At 48.4% G+C, this 23,620-nt stretch overlaps 1 protein-coding gene across 1 annotated transcript in view; it reads left to right on the plus strand.

Annotated features, from left to right (window-relative positions):
- Window positions 1-23,620, plus strand: part of LOC109459290 (polycystin-1-like protein 2) — a 45,188-nt gene extending 21,568 nt beyond the window's left edge. Inside the window, 12 exon segments of the mRNA XM_088800753.1 lie at window positions 2,147-2,162; window positions 2,499-2,678; window positions 2,681-2,734; window positions 4,890-4,984; window positions 8,602-8,717; window positions 8,719-8,775; window positions 13,066-13,299; window positions 15,485-15,587; window positions 17,361-17,560; window positions 17,562-17,611; window positions 20,801-21,029; window positions 23,316-23,620. Of these exon segments, the coding sequence (XP_088656879.1) occupies window positions 2,147-2,162; window positions 2,499-2,678; window positions 2,681-2,734; window positions 4,890-4,984; window positions 8,602-8,717; window positions 8,719-8,775; window positions 13,066-13,299; window positions 15,485-15,587; window positions 17,361-17,560; window positions 17,562-17,611; window positions 20,801-21,029; window positions 23,316-23,592 (1,611 nt within the window). The 3' untranslated portion in view covers window positions 23,593-23,620.

Raw genomic sequence — 23,620 nt, forward strand, 5'->3', positions numbered from 1 at the left:
ATTTTCAGTTGGGATGGAACCTAGGTGAGATTTGGGGTATAAAGTATCTAGTGAGGTACCTCACATACAGTGAACTCCATAGACTAAAGTGGTTGCCATGTTAGCCAATCTGAGTATAGAGAAGACAAAACTGTATATAAAATGGAAATCAAGGGAACAATGAACATGGGACTCAGCACGGTGGTTGGGTGTGGAGCAGCATGGGTGAGATTGGGGAAGGACCACTTAACTAAATGTAAGTTATTGGAAAGTTACTAACTTTTGAGTAGAGTCCTGGATTCTCAGGTGATTATTATGTTATTAAAAATATACACCTACTAATGCATACAAATGTGAATGTGGGACATACAAAGATCATATGTAGAAGTGTGTCACAGACCAAAAGTTGTATTAATCCAATATTGTGTACTTAATGCTCATTATAGACACAGATATACAGAGATATAGTTATATAGATACAAACATGTAGAGATCATTGAGGAGCCATAAATAAATAAATGAGATCATCAAGTTTGGATGGAAAACCACCACTGAATTCTCTAAATGGCTAAAGAAAGTTCCAAATCCATGGATTACAGACCTTGTCACGGGGTAAAGGCAGAACTATGCAAGGGGTCTGAGGACCATATTCTTACTTGTATCTTTTCTCAAAGGATACTAAAGAGGCAACTACTGTTTGGAGGGGATGCACAGATTCATTTCCGATGTTCAAAGAAGCCCTCATGCTGGAAAAAGTTGAGAAAGACACTGCCCTCCCGGTCTTTGTGAAAACCCAGGAGGACAAAGATCTTAGGCATAAATCAAGTCTGGTCCCTAGGCTCCCAGCACTGAGGTAGCCGTGTCACTGGCACCTGCTTGGGTTTCTTCTCTGAAACCAGCCCCACCCCTTCCGTGTGTGCCAGTGTTCCCGTAAGCCCACAGCTGCGTGCCAAATGCTGGTCAGGATTGGGAAACACTGAGAAAAACAACGGAGCAAACACGGAACGAAGACCCATGTGAAATCCATCAATACTTAGTTGGTGCCATGCCCACCTGAAGGGGTCAGCCTTTGCTGGGTGGCTCCTTTAAGGAAAAGAGACAAGAGTTACCTGTTGGGGTATGTTTGGGCTGTGGCAGGTTCTTCCTCACCAGGCATTGAGCAGAGAAGAACTTTCCACGTGCCGGTGTTTTCTGCTTCCTCCCACCTCACCACCTCATGGTGGACCCTGGAATAGAAAGGTGGTGCTGGGTTGTGGGGTTGAATTAAATCTTCTTTACCCACCAAATGGCCCGGGGGTAGATTTCAAGCTGGCCAGGGACTTAGGGAAGGCCCGCCCCTTAGCACGGGGGGGCGGTCCTTGCCCTGGCCCATTCCTGTCTCCCCACCCCCAACCTCACTGTCCCAGGACACATGGGACCACATGCCCAAGCTCCATCCACATGCCCCGCTCCTCCCATAGCCATATCCAGCCACCCTCATGTCCAGGGGTGGGCACACCGGTGGCTAGTCCACCACAGAAGGACCACCCTGAGGAACCAGTCTGTGCAGGCCCTGGAAGCAGGGAATTCTGAGGCTCCAGGTCCCTATACCACAGTCTAGTAGGGTGGGGTCCCAGGGCTGGGACAAAGCAAGGCAAGTGAGGCCTCTAGAATGCAAAATTTAGGGAGGGGCTCCTTCTCAGCCCCCCCACCCCCAGGCCTTGCCCTAGTCCTGGCTGGGTGGTGTGTGCTGCGGTGGGAGTGTCCCCTCTGCCCCAACTCCTCATCCTGTGTTGAGGGGCACAGCCTGAGGACAGCTAGAGTGGGAGCCTTCCAAAGATAAGCCCAGGACAGGGGGCCCTAGGGTCTAGATCTATGGGAGGGGGTGTCAAGTTTAGGAAATACTTTCTGGTGCTGAGACCAGCTCAGAGTTAAACATCTGTCCTTCCCTTTTCCTTGCATGGTTCCCCCAGTCTCGGTCTTCTTTTGCTCTTCAGTGTAAAATGACCAGCTCTTCCCACTTGCCCAGGCCTGAGGGGCTCCCAGGACTCAACACCTTCCCTGTGAAAAGCAGCAAAGTCCACGGCTCACTGAGCTAAACTGGTCACCGTGGATGTCCTCTCAGCACCTAGCCCGGTGCCTGGCCTAGAATTAGCACTCAGCAAGTATCTGTCCAATGAGGTCTGAGGTGGGAAAACGGACTGGCCTGATACACACCAGTGTGATAAGGTGGCTGTGGAGGACAGGGGACAGAGAGGACTTCAGTTTTACCCCAAACACTTATCTATGAAAGGCAAGGCAGACTGACGAGACGGGCAGTTGCCCATTGAGAATGATGGGTGCAAAGATATTTGTTAAAGATAGTATTTTCTGCATTTTAGAATTAATTTTTAATTAAATGAAAAGGCCCCAGGGGAATCCTGCAGCTGGTCTCCCAGCAGGCTCCCCAGGGACAGTGTCTACCCCTCATTCTCCTCCCGTGGGCTCGAGCCACCCAGGGATGCACTCACATTTCCACCAGGGCCTCTTTGTGGTTGCAGGTGGGGCCACGGACCACCCCCTCCCGGACCACCTCACCTTCTTTGGAAGCACATTCCTGGTGATGCCCAATGCCATCAATGTCCGCCAGACCGGTGAGCTCTTTGCCACATTTGAAGACAACCCAGTTGTCGTGACCACCGTGGGCTGCCTCTGTGTGACCTACGTGCTGGTGGTGATCTGGGCAGGAGAAAGGATGCTCAGGATCAGGCCCCATGAGTGGGAGGGCGGGGAAGGGGTGTCCCACTGCAGAAGCTCCAGAGGATGGGGCCCAGGTGGGTAGCCGGGAGGTTAGCTGTAATTCCAGGCCTTGACCCCGGGGGGTCATCTCAGGCAAGCTGGCCCCTCAGCCTCTTTATCTATAAAAATGTCCTTTGTCATCAAATTATCAGGAGGATTATGATACTAACCATTTATTGAGGATTTACTATATGCCATTTAATACTTACAATAGCCCTAAGAGGAAGGTACCATGTTGAGAGGCCCCAAGACCACCCTCAAGTTCAAGTTCAATGAACCCAGAAAAGCTGTTAGACTCATAATTATGGTGTCTGACATTGAAAGGATGCAGATTAACATCAGCAAAGGGAAGGAGCCAGGAGAGATCAGGCAAGGGGTTCCGTCTGTCCTCTCCCAGGGGAGTCGTACGGACACGTAATTCTCCTAGCAAAGATATGTGACGATACAGGCAAAGTATGCCAAAAAGAAAAGCTCACCTGAACCTTGGTACCCAGGGTTTAATTGCGGGTCAGTCACATAGGTATGGAGTACCGACATGATTGACTTTTGTTACTCGGTCTCCAGCAAACCCATCACACCCAGAGGTCCAAGTGATACAACATGGCCCAAAGCCCTCACCGTAAATCACATTGTCAGCACAGACTATCTGCTGTGGTGCAAGGCCCCAGGTATTCAAAGACACTCTTACAACGCAGAATATTCCCAGGACTTAGCGGTTCTCTTCCAGGAGCTGGCCAAGAGCCAGTCCTTTCTTTGCAATGTGCAGGGTTTGGACAGCCCACGTCTGCTGATTACTGTGCGCCATCATCTCACCGAAGGGGCAACCCAGGATCACAGAACACCATGAACCGGTCCAAAGCCATCCTCCCGGGATCCAGAATGCAAACCCAGATTTGCCTGACTATAACATAGGTCTGAGGATAGAAATAAGATCAAACAACAAATTGTGCAACAAGTTGCAGCAACAGAGTTCTGTTCATTTTTCCAACATATGCTCCTTGTCTGACATATAGCGAAACTTCAATAAATACAGAGGGTGTCAAAAAAAAAATGTATACACATTTAAGAAAGGAAAAAACTGTGTTAAAATTGTAATACTCAATATATACATGATACTACAAATCACGTGTATACATTTTTTTGGCATCCCCGGTATTTGTGAGTGTCTTAGTGAGGACATAAATAAATGAATGCAAGGATGAATTGTCTGTCACGAAGCTCTGAAATATTCCCCATTCCCTGCCCTCTCCGCACACAGAAACACCTCTGAGGAGGTTAAGATTGTATGAAACTTAATAAGATAAACAGTTGCAGCATTTATACTGCTGTGTTTGATTCACCCACGGGATTAAACATGAATGCTTTAAGCACCTCATCTGTAGGCTGCTGCCTGCAAAGCAGACTCTGAGATGGAGTTGCGTATGCAGGGTGTTTATCAAGTAGTACCTGGGATCAGCCTGCGGGAAGGGAGGGAAGAGGCAGGAGGAGCCGAGGGACACTTTGGGCTGGAACGCAGCCCACCCACAGCCCAGCTGATGCACGGGCAGCATGAGCGCTCCAGAACTGAGTTGAGATGCCCAGGTCTCGAACATGCCCAGGTACCACACCAATCTGTCATTGGATGTCGGCCTCCCCAGGAGGGTGTGTGACCTCGGCAGAGGTGGCTCTGGCATCCCGGACAACAGCACCTCAGCAACCGGGGCAACAAGCCCTCCATTGACAGGTGATCTGCGTGGCTCATCCCACAGCCATTGCAGCCTCTGGCCAACTCTAGCTTTTTAATTTTTTAAAAAGTTTTTTGCTTAACCACCTTAACATTCATTCCTTTTAAATTCCCTGAGAGGCATAATATGGTTACCAATGCTATGAGAAAATACGTATAAACAGAGTTTGTAACATTCACTAGCTCAAACATCAAATATTCTCAGCTTAATACCAAGTTCGTATTAAGCTTGGGTCATATTTAATAAGAAATGCATTTTGTACTTTCTTATTTTAAAAGTTTTTGTTTTCACTTGTTCTCACCTGATGGAATGAATAAGTAGCACACATAATTTTGCTTTTGTGAATGCCCAGCTTACTCTTGGCTAGTGTGCAGTCGATGAACCCACTGAGCAGAACCTTCCTAACTTGGTCCCTCTGTCCGGGTAAAGGTCACATGCTGGAGGACACCGATCCCTTTGCCCAGTGCCACTACCTGGTGACAGTCTACACTGGACATCGGAGAGGGGCAGCTACTTCCTCGAAGGCACCAGACCACGCAAGGTCTCTCGGTGGATCCGTGTGTCCCACCCAGCAAAGTGCTTGCTAGTCGATTGTTGGGTTACTTTAGCACAGTGGATTTGGTGGTGTTTTTTAATCTCTTGCTTTTTGTTTTGTTTTTTATAGGAAAGAATATTTTTGTCAAACAAAATATCACCCTAAGCCCAGTATTTAAAAAGATAAAGGAGGGGGCCGGCCCAGTGGCTCAGGTGGTTGGAGCTCCTGCTAACTCTGAAGGCTGCCCGTTTGATTCCCACATGGACCAGTGGGCTCTCAACCATAGGGTTGCCAGTTTGATTCCTCGAGTCCCTCAAGGGATGGTGGGCAGCGCCCCCTGCAACTAAAGATTGAACATGACACCTTGAGCTGAGCTGCCACTGAGCTCCTGGATGGCTCAGATGGTTGGAGCGCATCCTCTCAACCACAAGGTTGCTGGTTCGCCTTCCACAAGGGATGGTGGGCTGCGCCCCCTGCAACTAGTAATGGCAACTGGACCTGGAGCTGAGGTGTGCCCTCCACAACTAAGACTGAAAGGACAACAACTTGACTTGGAAAAAAAGTCCTGGAAGTACACACTGTTCCCCAATTAAAAAAAGTCCTGGGCCGGCCCGGTGGCTCAGGCAGTTAGAGCTCCGTGCTCCTAACTCTGAAGGCTGCTGGTTCGATTCCCACATGGGCCAGTGGGCTCTCAACCACAGGGTTGCCAGTTCAATTCCTCAAGTCCCGCAAGGGATGGTGGGCTCTGACCCCTGCAACTAAGATTGAACAGGGCACCTTGAGCTGAGCTGCCTCCCAGATGGCTCAGTTGTTGGTTGGAGCACGTCCTCTCAACCACAAGGTTGCCGGTTCGACTCCCGCAAGGGATGGTGGGCTGTGCCCCCTGCAACTAGCAACGGCAACTGGACCTGGAGCTGAGCTGCGCCCTCCACAACTAAGACTGAAAGAACAACAACTTGAAGATGAACAGCACCCTCCACAACTAAGATTGAAAGGACAACAACTTGACTTGGAAAAAAGAAGTCCTGGAAGTACACACTGTTCCCCAATAAAAAAAAGTCCTGTTCCCCTTCCCCAATAAAATCTTTAAAAAAAAAAAAAAAAAAAGATAAAGGAGGAGTAGGTTAGGGAGAGGTGGGCCCTAGCATAGTGCCATGGGGCATCTCTCTTATCCCTGCCAAAAAATAACTCAGAAAGTTACTGCAGTTGGTTACCTGCCTGCAAATCTGCTCACATATGAAGAACAGTCAGTAAACTGTTATCAATGCGTAAAGGGAAAACAGAATTTATAAGAGAGAGGGGAGAAAGAAAAGAGAAAAAATGCCTACCATTTGAAAACAATGAGTTTTGAACTACGTTTTTTAGGTAAACTGATTAGCTGGCGCATAGCTAAGAGGTCAGACTGAGCCATCTGTCCTTGAACAGGCTGACTAGAAGTAGTAAAGAGACTGTTTCACTTATTTATGGATTCTTTGAAATCCTTGAGCATTTAGCTGTGGAGCACAGAGCAGGTTGTCTGTGTAATGTCTCAGAATCTTTAGTTAAGTCTGCCCTGCACCACAGCCCTCCTCAGAACACATTATCTTTTGCAGTAGCCTCCAACGTTCCTTTATTGAAACTGAGGACTCCAAGGAACATAGTTTGAGAACCACTGGCATATTGTCCTGGAAAAAGCTCCATGGTTTTTTCAAAAATGGCATTAGGCTTCATTAGATCAGGGTACATAGCTGTTTAGTTTCTATTTTTCAATCTTATTTTTATTTATGTATATATTTGTTTTATTTTTTAACTTAAAATTTTACTTTTATTTATTGCTGTGTCTTAGGTCTTCAACCAGCTGTCTAAAACACAGTAAGTGCTCAGTAACTATTTGTTAAACAAACATAGGAATCCATTTCATCCATCTACTAAAACATCCATCTCCCTTCTGTTTCACACTGAAGAGTCGCCCTTAATGGGCAGAAGTGAAAACCTATGATCCACAGGCTGTTTCTCTTTGTGGAGAGTTGCAGTCACATTTCAACCTGATACCGTCTCAGTTTGAGTTCCCCTTGCACAGTGGTTCTCAGCTAGGGACGATGTTGCCCCAGGAGGACAGCTGGCAATGTTGGAGGCTGTGGGGACAGAGCCAGGAGTGCAGTTTCCAGGCTCTCGGCCTCACATGGAAAGGTGCTGGCTCAGGTAGTAAGTGGCCATCAGCTGTGGCTAGTTGGCCATCTGCTGTAACCAGTGAGCCATTGGCCACTAATATAACTGCTGTGGCTAAGCTAGCAGAAAAAAAATGGGGGCTAGCGAGAAGATGGTGGCTGAGCCTGCAAGAGCGGATTGCAGTAAGGACGGCGGGTTGCGGACAGTGTGGCTCCTGCTTCCTGTGTCTCCAACCCAGCCACCAGTGAGAATATAGTGGTATGACACCCATACCTATGGCTCCGTGGGTGTTCCTTTTTGGCCTCACCATGTCCTGTGTTCTTATATGGGGAGAGGGAGCTGAGACCCCGAAGGCCGCCCGCGTGATAGAAGCATTTTTGGTTGTCACAACTTGGGAGATGCTCCTGGCATCTGCTGGGTAGAGGCCAGGGATGCTGCTAAACATCCTACAGTGCACAGGACGGCCCCCAGAGCAAGGAATTATCCGTTCTAGAATGTCTACAGTGGAGGAACCCTGCTACAGAAGCAGACTCTGAAACAAGTATAATAGTTGATTTGAGAGGGGATCCTAGGACACCCCACAGCAGGGAGCAGAAAGCTGACAGGGAGGGGAAGGGAACAAAAAAGAGTGCATTATCAACCTGTTACTCTTCTGGGCAACGGGAACCTAATCCCACTGGGGGCTCAAGAAAACAGTCAGAAATGTGGGCTTCAATGTCATCCCAAAGGTGGGCTGAGGGCGCTGGGAGTACTTATCCACCAATCCCATCAGTCGTTGGTGGAGGACAGTTTGCAGGGGCCGTTCATTCTCTGGCTCTTCTGTCCTGCTAATCTCATAACCAAAGAAATGCTCAGGGGGAGGAGACACAGCTGCCAGCAGTTGGATGAATGCAGGGAGCGCTGTGGTGATGAGACTAAGGGATGTCAGCAGAGCACAGGTAGCATCTACTGCAGCTGTTCTGGGCTCAGGAAATCAGGCATGCCCATCAGCATCACCTGGATAGCTTCAGCAAAACAGATTCCTGGGCCCTGTCCCCAATACTCTTACTTGGTAGATCAGGAGCAGGACCTGGAAATCTGTATTTTCAATGTAGTAGGCACTCATTCATTCATGTCTCAGTGTCAGGCCCTCCGGGAGATACTGGGAATATAATTTTAGGGGGGAAACCAGTTCCTGCTCTACATCCCTTACAAATAAATATATGGGAAATTTGAAAAGGTCACCAGGAAGCATTTTATGAGTATAATTCATCTTGAAGACATGAATGCAAATAGTGTTGCCCCAAATCTTCATACAGCTAAAAAATAACTTAAGAAGGCCCACAACGGGAGGAGAGGAGAGGGTGAAAGGGCTGTGTTTTGTTGGTTTTCCTTGGTTTTGGGACACTTGCAATGAAACGCAACCAGTGGGGCTTGGTTACCATGTATAGTTGGCTATTCCTGGTCTCTGGATTTCAGGTGACTATCACCTTATATGGCCTGGACGGAGAGAGTGAGCCCCACCACCTGTCAGACCCTGGCATCCCGGTTTTTGAGCGAGGAGGAGTGCATGTCTCCTTACTCTCCACTCTGTTCGGGGGAACTCAGGAGCCTGTGGCTATGGCATGACAACTCAGGGGACCGGCCATCCTGGTGAGTCATGGGTAAGCAAACCACGAGAACCTACTAAGCACCAAGCAAGAGCTGGTGCATTTGCTACCTTGCTGATCCTCAGAAGCCTCTACAAGACACATGGAATGGATCCCTATTTCACAGATAAGGAAACTGAGGGTCAGAGAGGTCCACCAGTCCACAGGCCACATAGATTGAATCAGTAGTTAGAGGAGAGAAACTAGAAATTGCAGCCCTGGGGTCCAGTGCTGGCCCACCCTTGGCACTTTTGCAGCATCAATCTGTCATTTAGCTCCCAGTTTCCCCATCTGTAAAATGGGGATAGATGCCTATCGTGAAGATAAATCCTGCCCAATAAGCTACTAAATGAGACACTGAGCTGATTCTCTGGTAGAAGCAAGAACAGCTGCCGCTGCTGAGCAGTAAGCTAAGGTCGTCTTCACAAATACCCTCATGGATGAGTACTGTTATTATCCATACTTGTTTTACAGGTGGGAAAATCTAAGCTCAGGGAAGAGAAGTGACTTGCTCAAAGTCACACAGCTGGCAAGCTCAGAGCGAAGACTCCTCACCATTTAGTCTGAGCCCAAACCAGTGACTCAGATGAGTGGTTTCCAGCCTGATCACCCATCAGCAGTTGGCAGCTTTAGAAAAGCAAAGCATTTATATTGCTGTCTTTGATTTACCGAAGGGATTAAACATTAATACTTTAAGTGCCTCAATAAGTTGGTTCCCACAAAGCAGACTCTGAGATGAAGTTGAGCATGCAGAGTGTTTATCAAGGAATGCCTGGGATCAGCTCATAGGAAGAGAGGGAAAGAGGCAGGAGGAGCAGAGGGAGAAGTTGAGCTGGAATGCAGCCCGAAAGCCTGGCCGACCCCAGGGGTAGCTCCAGAGCGCTCCAGAATTGGGTTGAGATGCCCAGGTCTTGACGCCCAAGTACCACATCAATCTGCCATTGGATGTCAGCTTCCCTGGAGGGTGTGTGACCTCAAGAGAGGTGGCTCTGGCATGCCTGACAGGGCTGTCCTCCCAGAAATGAGAAAATGCATGTCAAGAGCTTCTTAGCATAGTCCCCACTTGTCGTGCAGGGCGTCCGGCGGGGTCTCTGCTCCCGCTCCCCATACAAGAACGCAGGATATGGTGAGGCCAAAAAGGAACACCCACGGAGCCGTAGGTAGGGGAGTCATACCACTATATTCTCTCTGGCGGCACTATACTCTCACTGGAGGCTGGATCCACACTGTCCACAAACTGCCATCCACACTTGCCAGCCCAGCCGCCATCTTCTTGCTAGCCCCATTCTTTCTCTCTCTCCTTCTCCTCTCTGCTAGCGTAGCCACAGCAGTTGTATTAGTGGCCAATGGCTCACTGGTTACAGCTGACGGCCAACTAGCCACAGCTGATGGCCATGCAATCACAGTTGGCCATTTACTACCTGAGCCAGCACCTGTCTATGTGAGGCCGAGAGCCTGGAAACTTCTTTCTGGGGCTCTGCCCCCACACTCCACCCCTACAGGCTCTCGCCTCACAATCTACGCAACAAGCGTCTTCCGCGAGGGGACCCGTGCGAGGAGCCCGGGGGTGAATGCAATATCCTGGACACAGCCAGGCTCTCTGGGCACAGCCAGGGCTTCTCAGGGCACCACCAGTGCTTCTGGGCACGGCCAGACTTCCTGGACTTCTTAGGGTACCACCTGTCTTCCCGGACACAGCCAGGGTTTCTCAGGGCACCACCAGTGCTTCTGGGCACGGCCAGACTTCCTGGACTTCTTAGGGTACCACCTGTCTTCCCGGACACAGCCAGGGTTTCTCAGGGCACCACCAGTGCTTCTGGGCACGGCCAGACTTCCTGGACTTCTTAGGGTACCACTAGTTTCCCCGGGCACAGCTAGGATTTCTCAGGGCACTGCCACTCTCTGTGGGCACAGCCACACTTCCTGGACACAGCCAGGGCTCTCAGGGCACTGCCACTTTCTGTGGGCACAGCCACACTTCCTGGACTCAGCCAGGGCTTTCAGGGCACTGCCACTCTCTGTGGGCACAGCCACACTTCCTGGACACAGCCAGGGCTCTCAGGGCACTGCCACTCTCTCTGGGAACAGCCCGACTTCCTGGGCACAGCCAGGGTATCTTCAGGGCTCAGCCAGACTTCCTGGACTCAGCCAGGGCTCTCAGGGCACTGCCACTCTCTCTGTGCCTCTCAGGGTACCCTGCTGGAACAACAGCGACTCACAATCAAGGTGCTTACATATTCTCAATGGCGGCCAGTCAAGAGACAAAAGCAAATATCCCCCAGTTCCACTAACAACAGTTCCCAAACAAACAGTCAAGCGGTCCATTAAATTAGGGATGGAAGGCAATTCCCCATAGTCCATAGTCATTCACCAGGGCTGTCCTGGGGGTGAGGGACGACCTTGACCTCACCCTCATCTCCCACGGAGGACTCAGCAAGCGTTACCTCCTGGGACTACAAGTCCTGCATCCGGGCTGCCTGAGCAGGAACTTCCCTGGCCCACAGGGCTGCAACGACCTTCGCTTTCTCCGGCCTGTGCTGGTTGGGGAACCGTCCACATCTTTCCACCTCTCCACGGGGCTCCATCTCTCCAGCAGCTGCATGGCTTTTCCTGTGCTGGTGGGAGAACCGTCCACGTCCTCCCACCCCTCCACAGGGGTCCAGCTCTCCGGCAGCTGCTCCTCCTGGTCTTCCTCAGACTGGGTGTTCATACACACAAACTGCTCCACCGTCCTTTGGAGAGCTTTGGCCGGCACCATACCCTGCTCGCTGTGCCATTTGTCATGCGGGAGACTCTGCTCGCTCTCTGCTCCCGCTCCCCACATAAGCAGGATATGGTGAGGCCAAAAAGGAACACCCACGGAGCCATAGGTAGGGGAGTCATACCACTATATTCTCTCTGGCGGCACTATACTCTCATTGGAGGCTGGATCCACACTGTCCGCAAACCGCCATCCACACTTGCCAGCCCAGCCGCCATCTTCTTGCTAGCCCCCATTCTTCTCTCTCTCCTGCTAGCATAGCCACAGCAGTTATATTAGTGGCCAATGGCTCACTGGTTACAGCTGACGGCCAACTAGCCACAGCTGATGGCCATGCAATCACAGTTGGCCATTTACTACCTGAGCCAGCACCTGTCTATGTGAGGCCGAGAGCCTGGAAACTTCTTTCTGGGGCTCTGCCCCCACACCACTATACAGTAAATGCTCAATAAAGACTGGCTGCTGATATCATTACTAATCTTATCAACTGTAAAGCAACTGGGAAACTGGCTGCTGCTGGATCTGACATCCCAGGAGAGGGGAGATGATTTCATTTCTTCCCCAGGCTTCAAAGTCCTAACTCAGGTTAGATGATGCCCAGAAAGTCCTAAGTCCCAGACAGACGGGAGGCGCATTCTCTGGGTGGAAGCCCACACGAGGGTCAGGTTTTGTGTACTTACGTCTGCACCTCCCAGAACACACACATTAGACAACCTGGCTTTCCTCACTTGTATCTGGACGCTGGCCCTGGGCTTGCTGCCCTGTGTCGGGGTTCATCGTTTCAGAATGTACTCTCTTGCAGCATATCTGTGAAAACGTGGCAGCCGTCAACAGCTGGCTCTCTACCCTAGCTGACGCCCCACAGGAGGCCAAGTTCACCCACTGAGCAGAGCACTTTGGTCAAGGCATCAAGACCAGTGAAGCAAAATACAAAGTCTCTCTTTCCAGGAGTTCTTGTTCTTGGCTCCGGTTTTCAAAGGTGTCACCTTCGTGGTATCCAAAGCAGTCTTGTCCCCTGACCTTGCCCTCAAAAGTGTGTGTCCCGGGCCAGCCCGGTGGCTCAGGCAGTTAGAGCTCCATGCTCCTAACTCTGAAGGCTGCCGGTTCGATTCCCACATGGGCCAATGGGCTCTCAACCACAAGGTTGTCAGTTCAACTCCTCGAGTCCCGCAAGGGATGCTGGGCAGCGCCCCCTGCAACTAAGATTGAACATGGCACCTTGAGCTGAGCTGCCGCTGAGCTCCTGGATGGCTCAGTTGGTTGGAGCACGTCCTCTCAACCACAAGGTTGCTGGTTCAACTCCCACAAGGGATGGTGGGCTGCACCCCCTGCAACTAGCAATGGCAACTGGACCTGGAGCTGAGCTGCACCCTCCACAACTAAGATTGAAAGGACAAAACTTGACTTTGAAAAAAAAATAAGTCCTGGAAGTACATACTGTTCCCCAATAAAAAAAAGTCCTGCTCCCCTTCCCCAATTAAAAAAAAAAAATCTTAAAAAAAAAAAAAAAAAAAGGTGTGCTCCCTTCTCCAGGTACGTGAGCCGGGTGCTGGTGCATGACCTGGTGATGGACAGGAAGTGGTATTTCCTCTGCAACTCATGGCTGTCCATCGACGTTGGAGACTGTGTCCTTGACAGAGTATTTGCAGTGGCCACAGAGCAGGACAGGAAACAATTCAGGTACTTTTTTTTCTTTTTAAGCAAATGCTCTTCATTTTGTTCTTTCATCTCTAGGGAAGCTGCATCACAATCCAGTGCAGCCAAATAAAATCACTTTTCAGCTCTCAGGACTGGGTAGCTTTGAGTGTGTGACATTAATGATCAATCAGTTTTCCTTGTAGGGACCGAAAGGCCCTGGAGGGACAGGGACCCTCCAAGACAGAATTATCTTCAAGTGGCGAAAATGGTTCAAACAGTTATCGATATTTCCTATGAATGTCACAGAATAATATTTTTATATGAGTGAACAGACTGGTCTGAATAGTGATTCAATGTCTGGTCATTTGGGGCTTCGTCTTCATGTTATTTTACACTAGCTGGATCTTCTAGCATCTGTCTCCCTTTGCTTTACTTACTTCCCTCCACATCTGCCTCCAAACACATAAAAGCAGATACAAATTTATACATGTGTGCACGCACACACATACAGCACTATAGATTGTTGTTTATGTCATCTCTTTTAAAATGGTGTCTTTTTTCCTTTAATGATGTAACATGAACATCCTTCAGGACAGTATGTTTAGGTCAAACGTTTCCTTATTAGTTGCATAATATTCTATGGAATGAATGTCCCACAACTTATTCAACCATTCTCCTATAAGTCTGTTTCCAATATTTAAAAAATCAAGAGACTTCACACACACACCAAAACGGCAAGTGTGGAAACGCTGAACCAGCATCCCGGCATGGTACCAATCTGCTGGAGCTGATTACCACCCAGCCTTCCTCTGTGTGGGCCACGTGCTCTCCAGTTTCCCACAGTCCTCACCACCCCTTATTGTGTTACTTCCAACCCACTTCACTCATTCACTTGACTTATTTACATCTACCTGGGCCCCGTTAGGCATTTGGGTTTGTGACCTCTACTTTAAATGGCTTTTGAGTTAGGCTCAAGAAAAAAAGCCTGTTTTTAGTGCATTTACTGAAAAGTGACTTATTCCTCCCAGCTGCCACTGTGAGTCGCTCAGGCTCCAAGGCAGAAGAAGTCTGAATCAGAGAGATGTGGACCCCGAGAAAGATATAACAAAGACGCACGATGGACCACTGGCCTGCTACTGACTCATGGCATGATCTCGGATGTCTCTCGCCTCTCTAGGTCTCAGCTTCCACATCGGAAAAATGAGTTGCTCAATGTGTCTACTCCAAAGGGGACCTGCGCAGGCCCCGGGAAACGACGTAGGTAACATGCTGAGCCACCACTCTGAGGGGCTCAGCGTAAGTGCCCAATACAGGAGCAGGTATTATCCTCCAGTTGTATCAAACTGTGCGACGCCTGGAAACGAGACAAGGAGCTCTCTACAGGCAAGACTGTGTCATTGCTCCCATGATACCCTGGTGCCCAGCAGAGTGGGCATGCAGAACAGGCTCACCAGGTATTTGCTGGATGAGTAGAACAATCACGTGGAAAAGCACTGTTGTTGGCAACTGACCTCTCTCTTTACGCAGCTTTACTCCGAGCCCAAGCCACCCACACACCCGAGTTACGGTCCAAGTATTGTTCAACCCTGGGGGGTTCTGGCACTGCCCAATCAGAACAGGCGCCAGCTGGGAATGTCAGCTCCGCACACTCTCAGGTGAATCCGGGCCCTTGAAGAGCTCCTGTGGTTAAACTACATTCTAATCATAGAAACAGAATATGGACTAAGGACAGTGTGGTGCCATTTTCAGAGACCCTGTCTGGCAATTTTTATTCTCTCAAACTGAGTTTGAACCTAGGGCCCGGAATTTTTAACCGCTATCCTCTAATGCTCTAGTTATATCTAATCCAATAATATTATAGTTACATTATTACATTAAAATTTTAACAAAAATAGTAATTGCTAACACTGATGAACACTCACCTGCACGACAGCTACTTTGCCAAATGCTTTAAAACTGATCACTTTATATCCTGTCAACAATCTGGTGAGGCAGGTTCTGTTATTACCCCCATTTTGTTGATGAGTAAACGGAGGTTCAAAGAGCAAAGGAACTTGCCTGAGGTCACACAGCTAGTAAAAGCACAGTCTAGGATTCCAACCCATTCTGTCCAGAGTCCCCATCATTAACTCTAAGTGATGCTGCTATGATGCTGTATTTCTTCTATAATAGAAAAAAAAAATAGATGAAAAAATAGATGATGAATCATAGAAACAAATCCCACCCTCTCATCCCAACTTTTCTCCAAAGAGACAAGTCTTCTCCAATTCCCGTCTCCCTAAATGCCTGTCCCTCTCTCCCTGCCTGTCCACAGCCAGCTGTTTTTCATGAAGACCTCCATGGGCTTCCAGGATGGACACAGTTGGTATTCCATCTTCAGCTGCTCAGCTCGGAGCAACTTCACCCGTGTCCAGAGGGTGTCCTGCTTCTCCCTGCTCCTTTGCACCATGCTGAGCAGCATCGTGTTCTGGGGTGTCCCCAAGGGCCCAACTGAGCAAAAAATGGACTTGGGTGATTCCCACGGTTGTGGCGGTCAGGGCTAGTGGCTGGTACACATCAGTCGTCACTGCCCCAGAAATGCCGTGCAATTACAGAGCTCCCGAGACAACCCTCAGTTTCTATAGTTCACTAGAGGGATTCCCAGAAGTCAGAAGTATTATAGTCATACTTATTACAGAGAAAACAAATTACAGATTAAAACCGGGAAAGGGAAGAGGCACATGAGCCAGGGGCCAGGGGAGACCAAGCATGGAGCTTCTAGTCTCCTCCCAGCGGAGCTGTGGGCGTGCTCACTCCTCCTGATAATGACGTGCGACAACGAGCACAGAGCACTGCCCACCAGGACGCTCAGCCGAGCCTCGGTGTCCAGAGTCCTTACTGGGCTTGCTCACATAGACGTGGCTGAGCCCCGGCACGGCTGACCTTGGGCTCTAGACCCTCTAGAGGTTGAGGTGATACTTTGTGGCCAAGCTCCCCACCACAGATCACATTGTTAGCATAGACCACTGGTGTGGCCCAAGACTCCAGGTAAACAGAGGCATACCTACAAGACATGACATCCCGAGGGCTGAGAAGTCACCTCCCAGGAGCCACTCAAGAGCTAGCTCTCTCTTTGGGCAAGGTTAACCCTCACTGTATAGCCACCTTCTGGGAGAGGGGAGGGGACTCTCCCATTGACCCTTTCCCTCCCTCCACCCCAGGTAAACTGAATTCACTTGGCAAGAAGTGAGGATTGGGCTGGAGGGCACTGTCCACAATCCACTGTGAGGAGACTAGAAGCTCCATGCTTGGTCTCCCCGGCCCCTGGCCCATGTGCCTCTTCCCTTTCCTGGTTTTAATCTGTAATTTGTTTTCTCTGTAATAAGTATGACTATAATACTTCTGACTTCTGGGAATCCCTCTAGTGAACTATAGAAACTGAGGGTTGTCTCGGGAGCTCTGGAATTACACGGCATTTCTGGGGCAGTGACGACTGATGTGTACCAGCCACTAGCCCTGACCGCCACGACTGTGGGAATCACCCAAGTCCATTTTTTGCTCAGTTGGGCCCTTGGGGACACCCCAGAACACGATGCTGCTCAGCATGGTGCAAAGGAGCAGGGAGAAGCAGGACACCCTCTGGACACGGGTGAAGTTGCTCCGAGCTGAGCAGCTGAAGATGGAATACCAACTGTGTCCATCCTGGAAGCCCATGGAGGTCTTCATGAAAAACAGCTGGCTGTGGACAGGCAGGGAGAGAGGGACAGGCATTTAGGGAGACGGGAATTGGAGAAGACTGGTCTCTTTGGAGAAGTGCTGGGATATGAGGGTGGGATTTGTTTCTAAGATTTATCATACACATGCATACACACACACTTACATATACACACACATGCACACACACACACTTTTTGGGTACCTATCATGTACAAAATATTATACTTTCATTATAGATTATAGGCTGGAAGCCCATAGAAGGGACTCCCACTGTACTCATGCACTCAATAAGCATTTACTGAGCACCTACTATGTACCACACTTTGCGGAATACAGCCTGGGATGCAACAGTTCAAATTCCTCTTTTAGGTGACAAAATAGAAGTTCAGGATGGTCCAACATCATGTCTCAGTGGGCAGAGCTGGGATTCAAACCCAGATTGTCTGACCCCAGGGCAAATGCTTTTGACCATATGCTGCCCACCTTCCCTGCAGCTCGCATCTCCTTACCCTACCTGGGCCGATTTGCAGGATATGTGGAGACTCGTCAGTTCCCTGGTTAAAGCTCTGAAGGTGCCATCCCCTGCCTTGGGCTGGGACTCGGCAAACGGGATGGACATCAGCCAACTGCTGGCCTTGGTGGAAGATGTCATCTGTCTGCAGAATATGGCAGGGCAGATGTCCTGAGAGGAAGCCAAAGAGAGAGGACCCTTTAACACTCACTCTTGGGTCTGTAGAAGTGAAAGGTAAGTCCTGATGTTTCTGTACTAAGAGGAGGCATGTTAGAGCCAGGTGAAGACAGGACTGAGGGCCATGACTATTCATCAGGGGGTCAAGAAGTCCCACCACGGTCTCCCTTACCGGCCTCCACTCCAACCACTTGCCACTGCCTCCCTCTCTGCACCACAGGCTCCCTGCTCCTCTCACAACGCCAAGCTGCCTTCCTAACACAGGCCTTTGCACCTGCTGTTCCTTTAATCTAGAACATTCTTTCTCCTCTCCTTGCTTAGCTAATTCCCACTCGGCACTTAGTCTTGATTTAAGCATCCCCTCCTCAGAGGAGCGACCCAACCTCCCACCACAGGGTCTCCAGCTACATGCCCTTTAGCCTATAAGCTTCTCTGCCAAATCATGAATTGTGTGAAGAGTTGTTTAAAGTCTGCACCGTCTTTCCTGGAACATGAGCAATTCTGTGAGGTGGGAGTCATCTGACTATCTCATCTGTACTGTTTCCTCAGTGCCTGGTCCACAAGGCTGGTCCCATACAATACATAGAAAGCAAGCAACAAATATGCATGGGATGACCCCAGCATAGGAGGTCATTACGGACGGAATGCACAGAGTAAAAAGGCACGTTCTTCTTCCTTATATAGTTAAGAAGAGCATTGGCCAGCCTGGTAACTTGGGCCATTCAGAAGAACCACCTCTGGGTCCTGACTCTGTCATTGATAGGCTGTGTGACCTTGGACAAGTAACTTCAGTTCTCTGTTTCTTTTATCTGTAAAGTGCTGGGGGGTTGCAAAGTCAAACCAGATCCATTTACTAATGTGTGGCGCAGAACACAAAATGATGGACAGGGCAGTCAAAAACAACAAAGAACACTGAATCGCAGAGGAAAAAAGTTACTCCTCCGTTGTCTTCCAATCCTCCTAATTAAGTCAAGGAGAAAGCCTTAGTTTGGTACCACTGCGTCTTCAACACTTGTTAATCTCTGTTTGGCAGCGAGATAGCATGCCTCAAACTCAGAGCCTTTTGAAACAATATTCAGCTAGAATTTGGTAACATAGTTTCATTTTTATTAAGTTCTATGTATAGTACATTATTCTGGTTTGTCCCTTTCCTGTCCATCTTCCACCCAGATCAATGGCCGCCAATATTTAGACGAGGATGTCCATTAGCACTTCCCGCAATTCTATAGCTACACTGTCCAATAGGGCAGCCACTGGCCACATGTAGCTATTGAGCATTTGAAATGGGAAACTAAATTTTTAATTTTAATTAATTTTAATTTAAACAGCCACATGTGGTGAATGGCTGCCATACTGGATGGTGTGGGTTAAGAATGCTGCCATTTTTAACATACAAGGCCGGTCAAGTCCAAACCTCATTTAGAATATAAAAGACCAGGAATCTGAATTTTTAACCAGTCAGTTTGGTGACTTTTTTGCACGTTGAATGTTGAGTCATTGCCTTCAAGACAAGGTCCCAACTCCTGACTTTAGCGCTCCAGGCCCCCCAGGCCAGGTCCAGGCTGACCTCGTGGTCACCTCACCTTGACCCCCATGCTCCAGCCACCCTGGTAGAGGTTTTGCTCTGAGGAGCCGGGCTTGGCCTGCCTGTGAAGGTCATCCCCGAAGGAGCTCTGCTGATGCTGCACTGCACACTTAGCCCTGAGTCTGGGGACGCTTGCTTCACAGCATGGCCCTAGGACATGGACTAGGGAGTCAGCCAGACCCTGGGGCTCTCCCAGCGGCAGCAGCTGCTGTGCAATTTTGGACAAGTTGCTCGTCTTCTCTGAGACTTAGTTTCCTCCCTATAAAATGGAAATATTGATCCACTTAGCTCCTTGGATTGTTGCGAGGACTGAATGAGATCATAAGACACATGAAGCTCGTAGGCTGCAGCCTGACACAAAGCAGGTGTTTAGTAAGTGGTGTTATGATTAGGAGTGATGGCATCTTTCAGAAACATTGCTAGAACGCTTGCAACAGGAAGGCTGTTGATGCTGGAACCTTTAGCTGCAGCTGCAATGAGGGAGGCCCAGGTAGGGAGAGTTTGGGAGGAGGATTGAGTCAGAGGGAGGAGCAGTCAGCTGGTCTGAGATGAGCCTTCTCCACCCAGGTATTATTTTCTCATTCACTTCTCACTGGTGACTGGACAAGGTTCATGGGGTGGGGAGGCTTCGGGACCCTTATTGCCCCGGGAGAATATGCTCCTGGGTGGCAACCTCCCAGCTCAGGGTCAGGGGACCCAGGCCTGGTTCTGCCGTGAGGTCGTTTCCCTCACCGGGGAATAGTGGAAATGGTCAAATTTATGTTTTTCTTGCAATAAGTACATAGTATCTCTATTTTAAAACAACAAAAAGTGAATGCTTTTTTAAAAATTTTAGGAAACTGAATTTGAACAAACCAACTGTAGGAAAACATTCCCAAGTAAATGGGGGGCGGGGGGGGGGGGAAACTTGGCCACTGACTGGATATTTGATGCTATTAAGAGACTGCTGTTAATCATTTTAAAGACATAATGACAGTCTGGTTTCATTTTTACAAAGAGATCTTATCTTCTATAGAAGCATATTACAATATTTAGTAACATGACATGAGGCTTGCAATTTGCTTCAAAATAATCCACATAGAGAGAGTGGGGGAGGTGCAGGTAAACATGAATGGCCATGAGTTGATAATTTTGAGTAATGGGTATGTGCAAGTTCATCTCAACATTCTCTCCACGTTTGTAAGTTTAGAATTTTTCATAATTAAAAAAACTTAAAAACAAAAAATTAAGACTGGCCATCTTTGGCACCAGTCGAACTTGGGTTCAAATTCAAATCTTGTGAATATTAAAATATTTGCAGATAAGATAACACTACATCTTGGATTCACTTATAAGTACTCCAGAAAAAAAAAAGTTGGGTGGCAGGGCAGAGTAAAACAAGATTGGCAAAAATAACTGTTCTTTTCTCCTCTATGTATATAAAAGGAAATTTTGAAAATGCCCTTGATAAAACACTAACAGGGGAACATTCAAATCCTAACTAACCAAGTGAGCCTACCTAGTACCTTCCTTACCCCATCTTTCTGAACCTCAGGTTTCTTGTGGCTTGGCACATAGAAAGTACCTGATACAAGAAAGCTGGTACTAACACTATTGTTTTTATTGTGGGCGGTCTGCTTTGTCAGCACCGGCTGATACACTTTCTCTCCCTCGTCCTCCAGGAAACATGCAGTGTCTGACACCTGAGGTGGGCCCGAGTGACCCTTGGAAGGACAGTGTCTACAGGCCGTGTCTTTACCTTCAGCTGGAGCATGTGGAGCAAGAGCTGCGGCTGGTAGGGCCCAGAGGGTTCCCCCAGGGTCAGAGCTATGTCTGCACCCTCAGGCAGCTGCAGACACTGAAGTGCTGCCTCCGGGGACAACTGGACACCCAAACTCCATCACAAACAAGGTAATCCACTCCCGTGGGTGCTGAGTGGGCACCTCCCTCCCCAGCCTGGGGCGTTTGGAGAGAACTCATCCCCGGCAACCCTGGAAGGATGCTCATCCAGACCTCCCCAGGCAGGAATGATTCAGGATACTGCACAAATTCTGGTAGCGGAGCTCTGAACAAGAAGGCACTTATAGCCCTTTGTATTGCATTTTGCAGTTTATAACCATTTTTAAGTGGGATGTTTCCTAGTTGTGCACCCTTGGACAAGTCCTTCAACTGCTGTGAGCCACAGTTTCCTCATCTGTAAAATGGGAATGATAATGCCTAACTCCTAATTTAAACTTAAAACAAAATACATTTTTTAAGATAACTAGCGAAAATTTGTGTTAAGGAGAAAAATTTTTACCCTACCCATCAAGGTTCTTCTGGCTACTCTAAATTGACATGAGACAGATTAGCAGGAGGGAAACAAATTAAGTTTTTGATAACATGTATACCTCCTGTATACATTGGAGAAATCCAGGAAAACTGAGTAAATCACCAAAATGGTAGAAGCCAGCACCTTAAATACTACCTTCAGCTAATGACAAAAGATGTTGGAGGTGGGGAGTCAGCTATGGGAGGTCACCAGGAAAAGCACAGCAAACAAGAGTAAGGTTGTTATGCAGATTTAAGTCTAAACCTTCTCCACTGATAAGTTTCTAGAGATTTAGATATTCTCCTCTTCCTGGTACACTGAGGAAAACACCCTTATAAATGGAGATTTCCCTTATAAGCATAAATGTCCTTTACAAAGGGTAACTTCTACTTCGTTTGCAGAGCTCTGCTCGTCTGCTTTCTCTGAAAAATAACCACCCTAAAATAATCAATATCCTTAAATAGGTATATTTTGGGGTGGAAAACTCTGCTCCCCTTCATTTGAATATGGACAAGTTATTAGATGACATTAAGGCATTGTTAATTTTGTTAGGTGTGACAAGGGCACTGTAATTCAGTAAGAAAATAACAATTTTGAGAAATATTCTGGAGTAATTAGGGATGATTTTATATCTGGAATTTATTTTTAAATAGCCCAGCCAAAGTAAAAAGAGGGTGGGGATAGGTTAAATATGACAAGGAGGTGATGGTTATTGAAACTAGTTGATGGGGGTTCCGTGTGCTTGCTGATTTGTGTATGATGAGGAATTTTCACAATAAAAACTTCTAAAAAATTATATTGATGGGGAAACTGACCTTAAAATGGTTCCCTGCCATGTGGAACTGACCTAAAATGGTGGCCCAAATGGAGAGAGAAGTCCCCAGCCTAAGCCCCAGCCCACTTCCGCACAACCCCCTCTAAGCCACACCCCGAGCCAATCACCAGATGACACCTACACCTTCCCCAACTCAAGGAAGTCCCCAACCCATAAAAACTTGCTGAAAACCTTGCTAGGGGCTCAGTCTTTTGGGAAGGATCCCGCTGAGCCCTCCAGAGTAATAAAGCTGACTCTCCTAACTCTCTGAGTGCCGCTTGGGTTCTTTCCGGTCTTGGATTCTGCAACAATATAGTACCAGCCTTCTAGGTTTGCCATGAGGAATAAGGGAGCAAATCAGTGCAAAGCAATTCACATGGGGACTGGCTCCTAGTAAGCACTGAATAAACATGACCTCAAGAGAATATATAGATAGTTAACCTAAAAATAAACAGCACAGTGAGAGGCAACAAGCCTTTATTTGAGATCCAAAAGTAGCTATTCAGGAAGCACTGATTCAGGCAGAAACCCAAACAGTGTTCTGATTAGGAGGTGAAGGCAAGGGGTATTTATGAGAAAAGGAAGAAGAAACAGAAGGAAGGAGTTTCTTCTATGGGTGTTTATAAGCTAAGGAAGGCATTTCTATAGATGTAAATAAGCTAACATAGTAATGCTAATTCTAAAGAACGTCTTTAATTTTCATAATGTCTGCTTCTCTGTTAGCTTTGCAACATTGTTTAGAATACAATGTTGCTTTAGGCCCAGTCCAAAGGTTATTTTGCCCTGTTTTAACATTCCAAAGGCTTGAGAAATAAGATGTGCAAGGCAGTTTCTCTGGGATGGCAGCTCTGACTCCATTTTGAACTGGCTCTGTTTACAATATTTTTTACAATAGGTATACTGCATAGAATATAGAATAGCCCTTTGAAGCAGGTACAAGATACAGAGGAGAAAAATGACGGTCTGGGAGGTCAAGGAGCTTGGCCAAGGTCACACAGGTGATGGCGTGGAGTGGGCATTTTAACTTGAGCCAGGCGGGTGTCACGCTGACTATATTCACTTTGCACTGCAGCTCCCCTAGAGCAAGCAGGACCCCTCGCAGCCTGCCCTCGTGGTGTGTCCTGGTGGGCTGGCTGCTGGTGGCAGCCACCAGCCGCGTGGCAGCCTTCTTCACCATGCTGTACGGCCTGCACTATGGGCGGGCCAGCTCTCTCAAGTGGTTCACCTCCGTGGCGTTGTCCTTCGTGGAGAGCGTGTTCATCACCCAGCCCCTGAAGCTCAGGACCCCCGTGTGGCTGCCCTTCTCCCCTCTGCCTGCACTTTGCCTCCGGCCAGCTGCCCTGTTCTAACTTGAGCTGCTCCATCATCTGTTTTTTT

This window comes from Rhinolophus sinicus, chromosome 8 (genome assembly GCF_057876585.1).
Source record: "Rhinolophus sinicus isolate RSI-liver-muscle chromosome 8, RSI-T2T, whole genome shotgun sequence".
Lineage (NCBI taxonomy): Eukaryota > Metazoa > Chordata > Mammalia > Chiroptera > Rhinolophidae > Rhinolophus > Rhinolophus sinicus.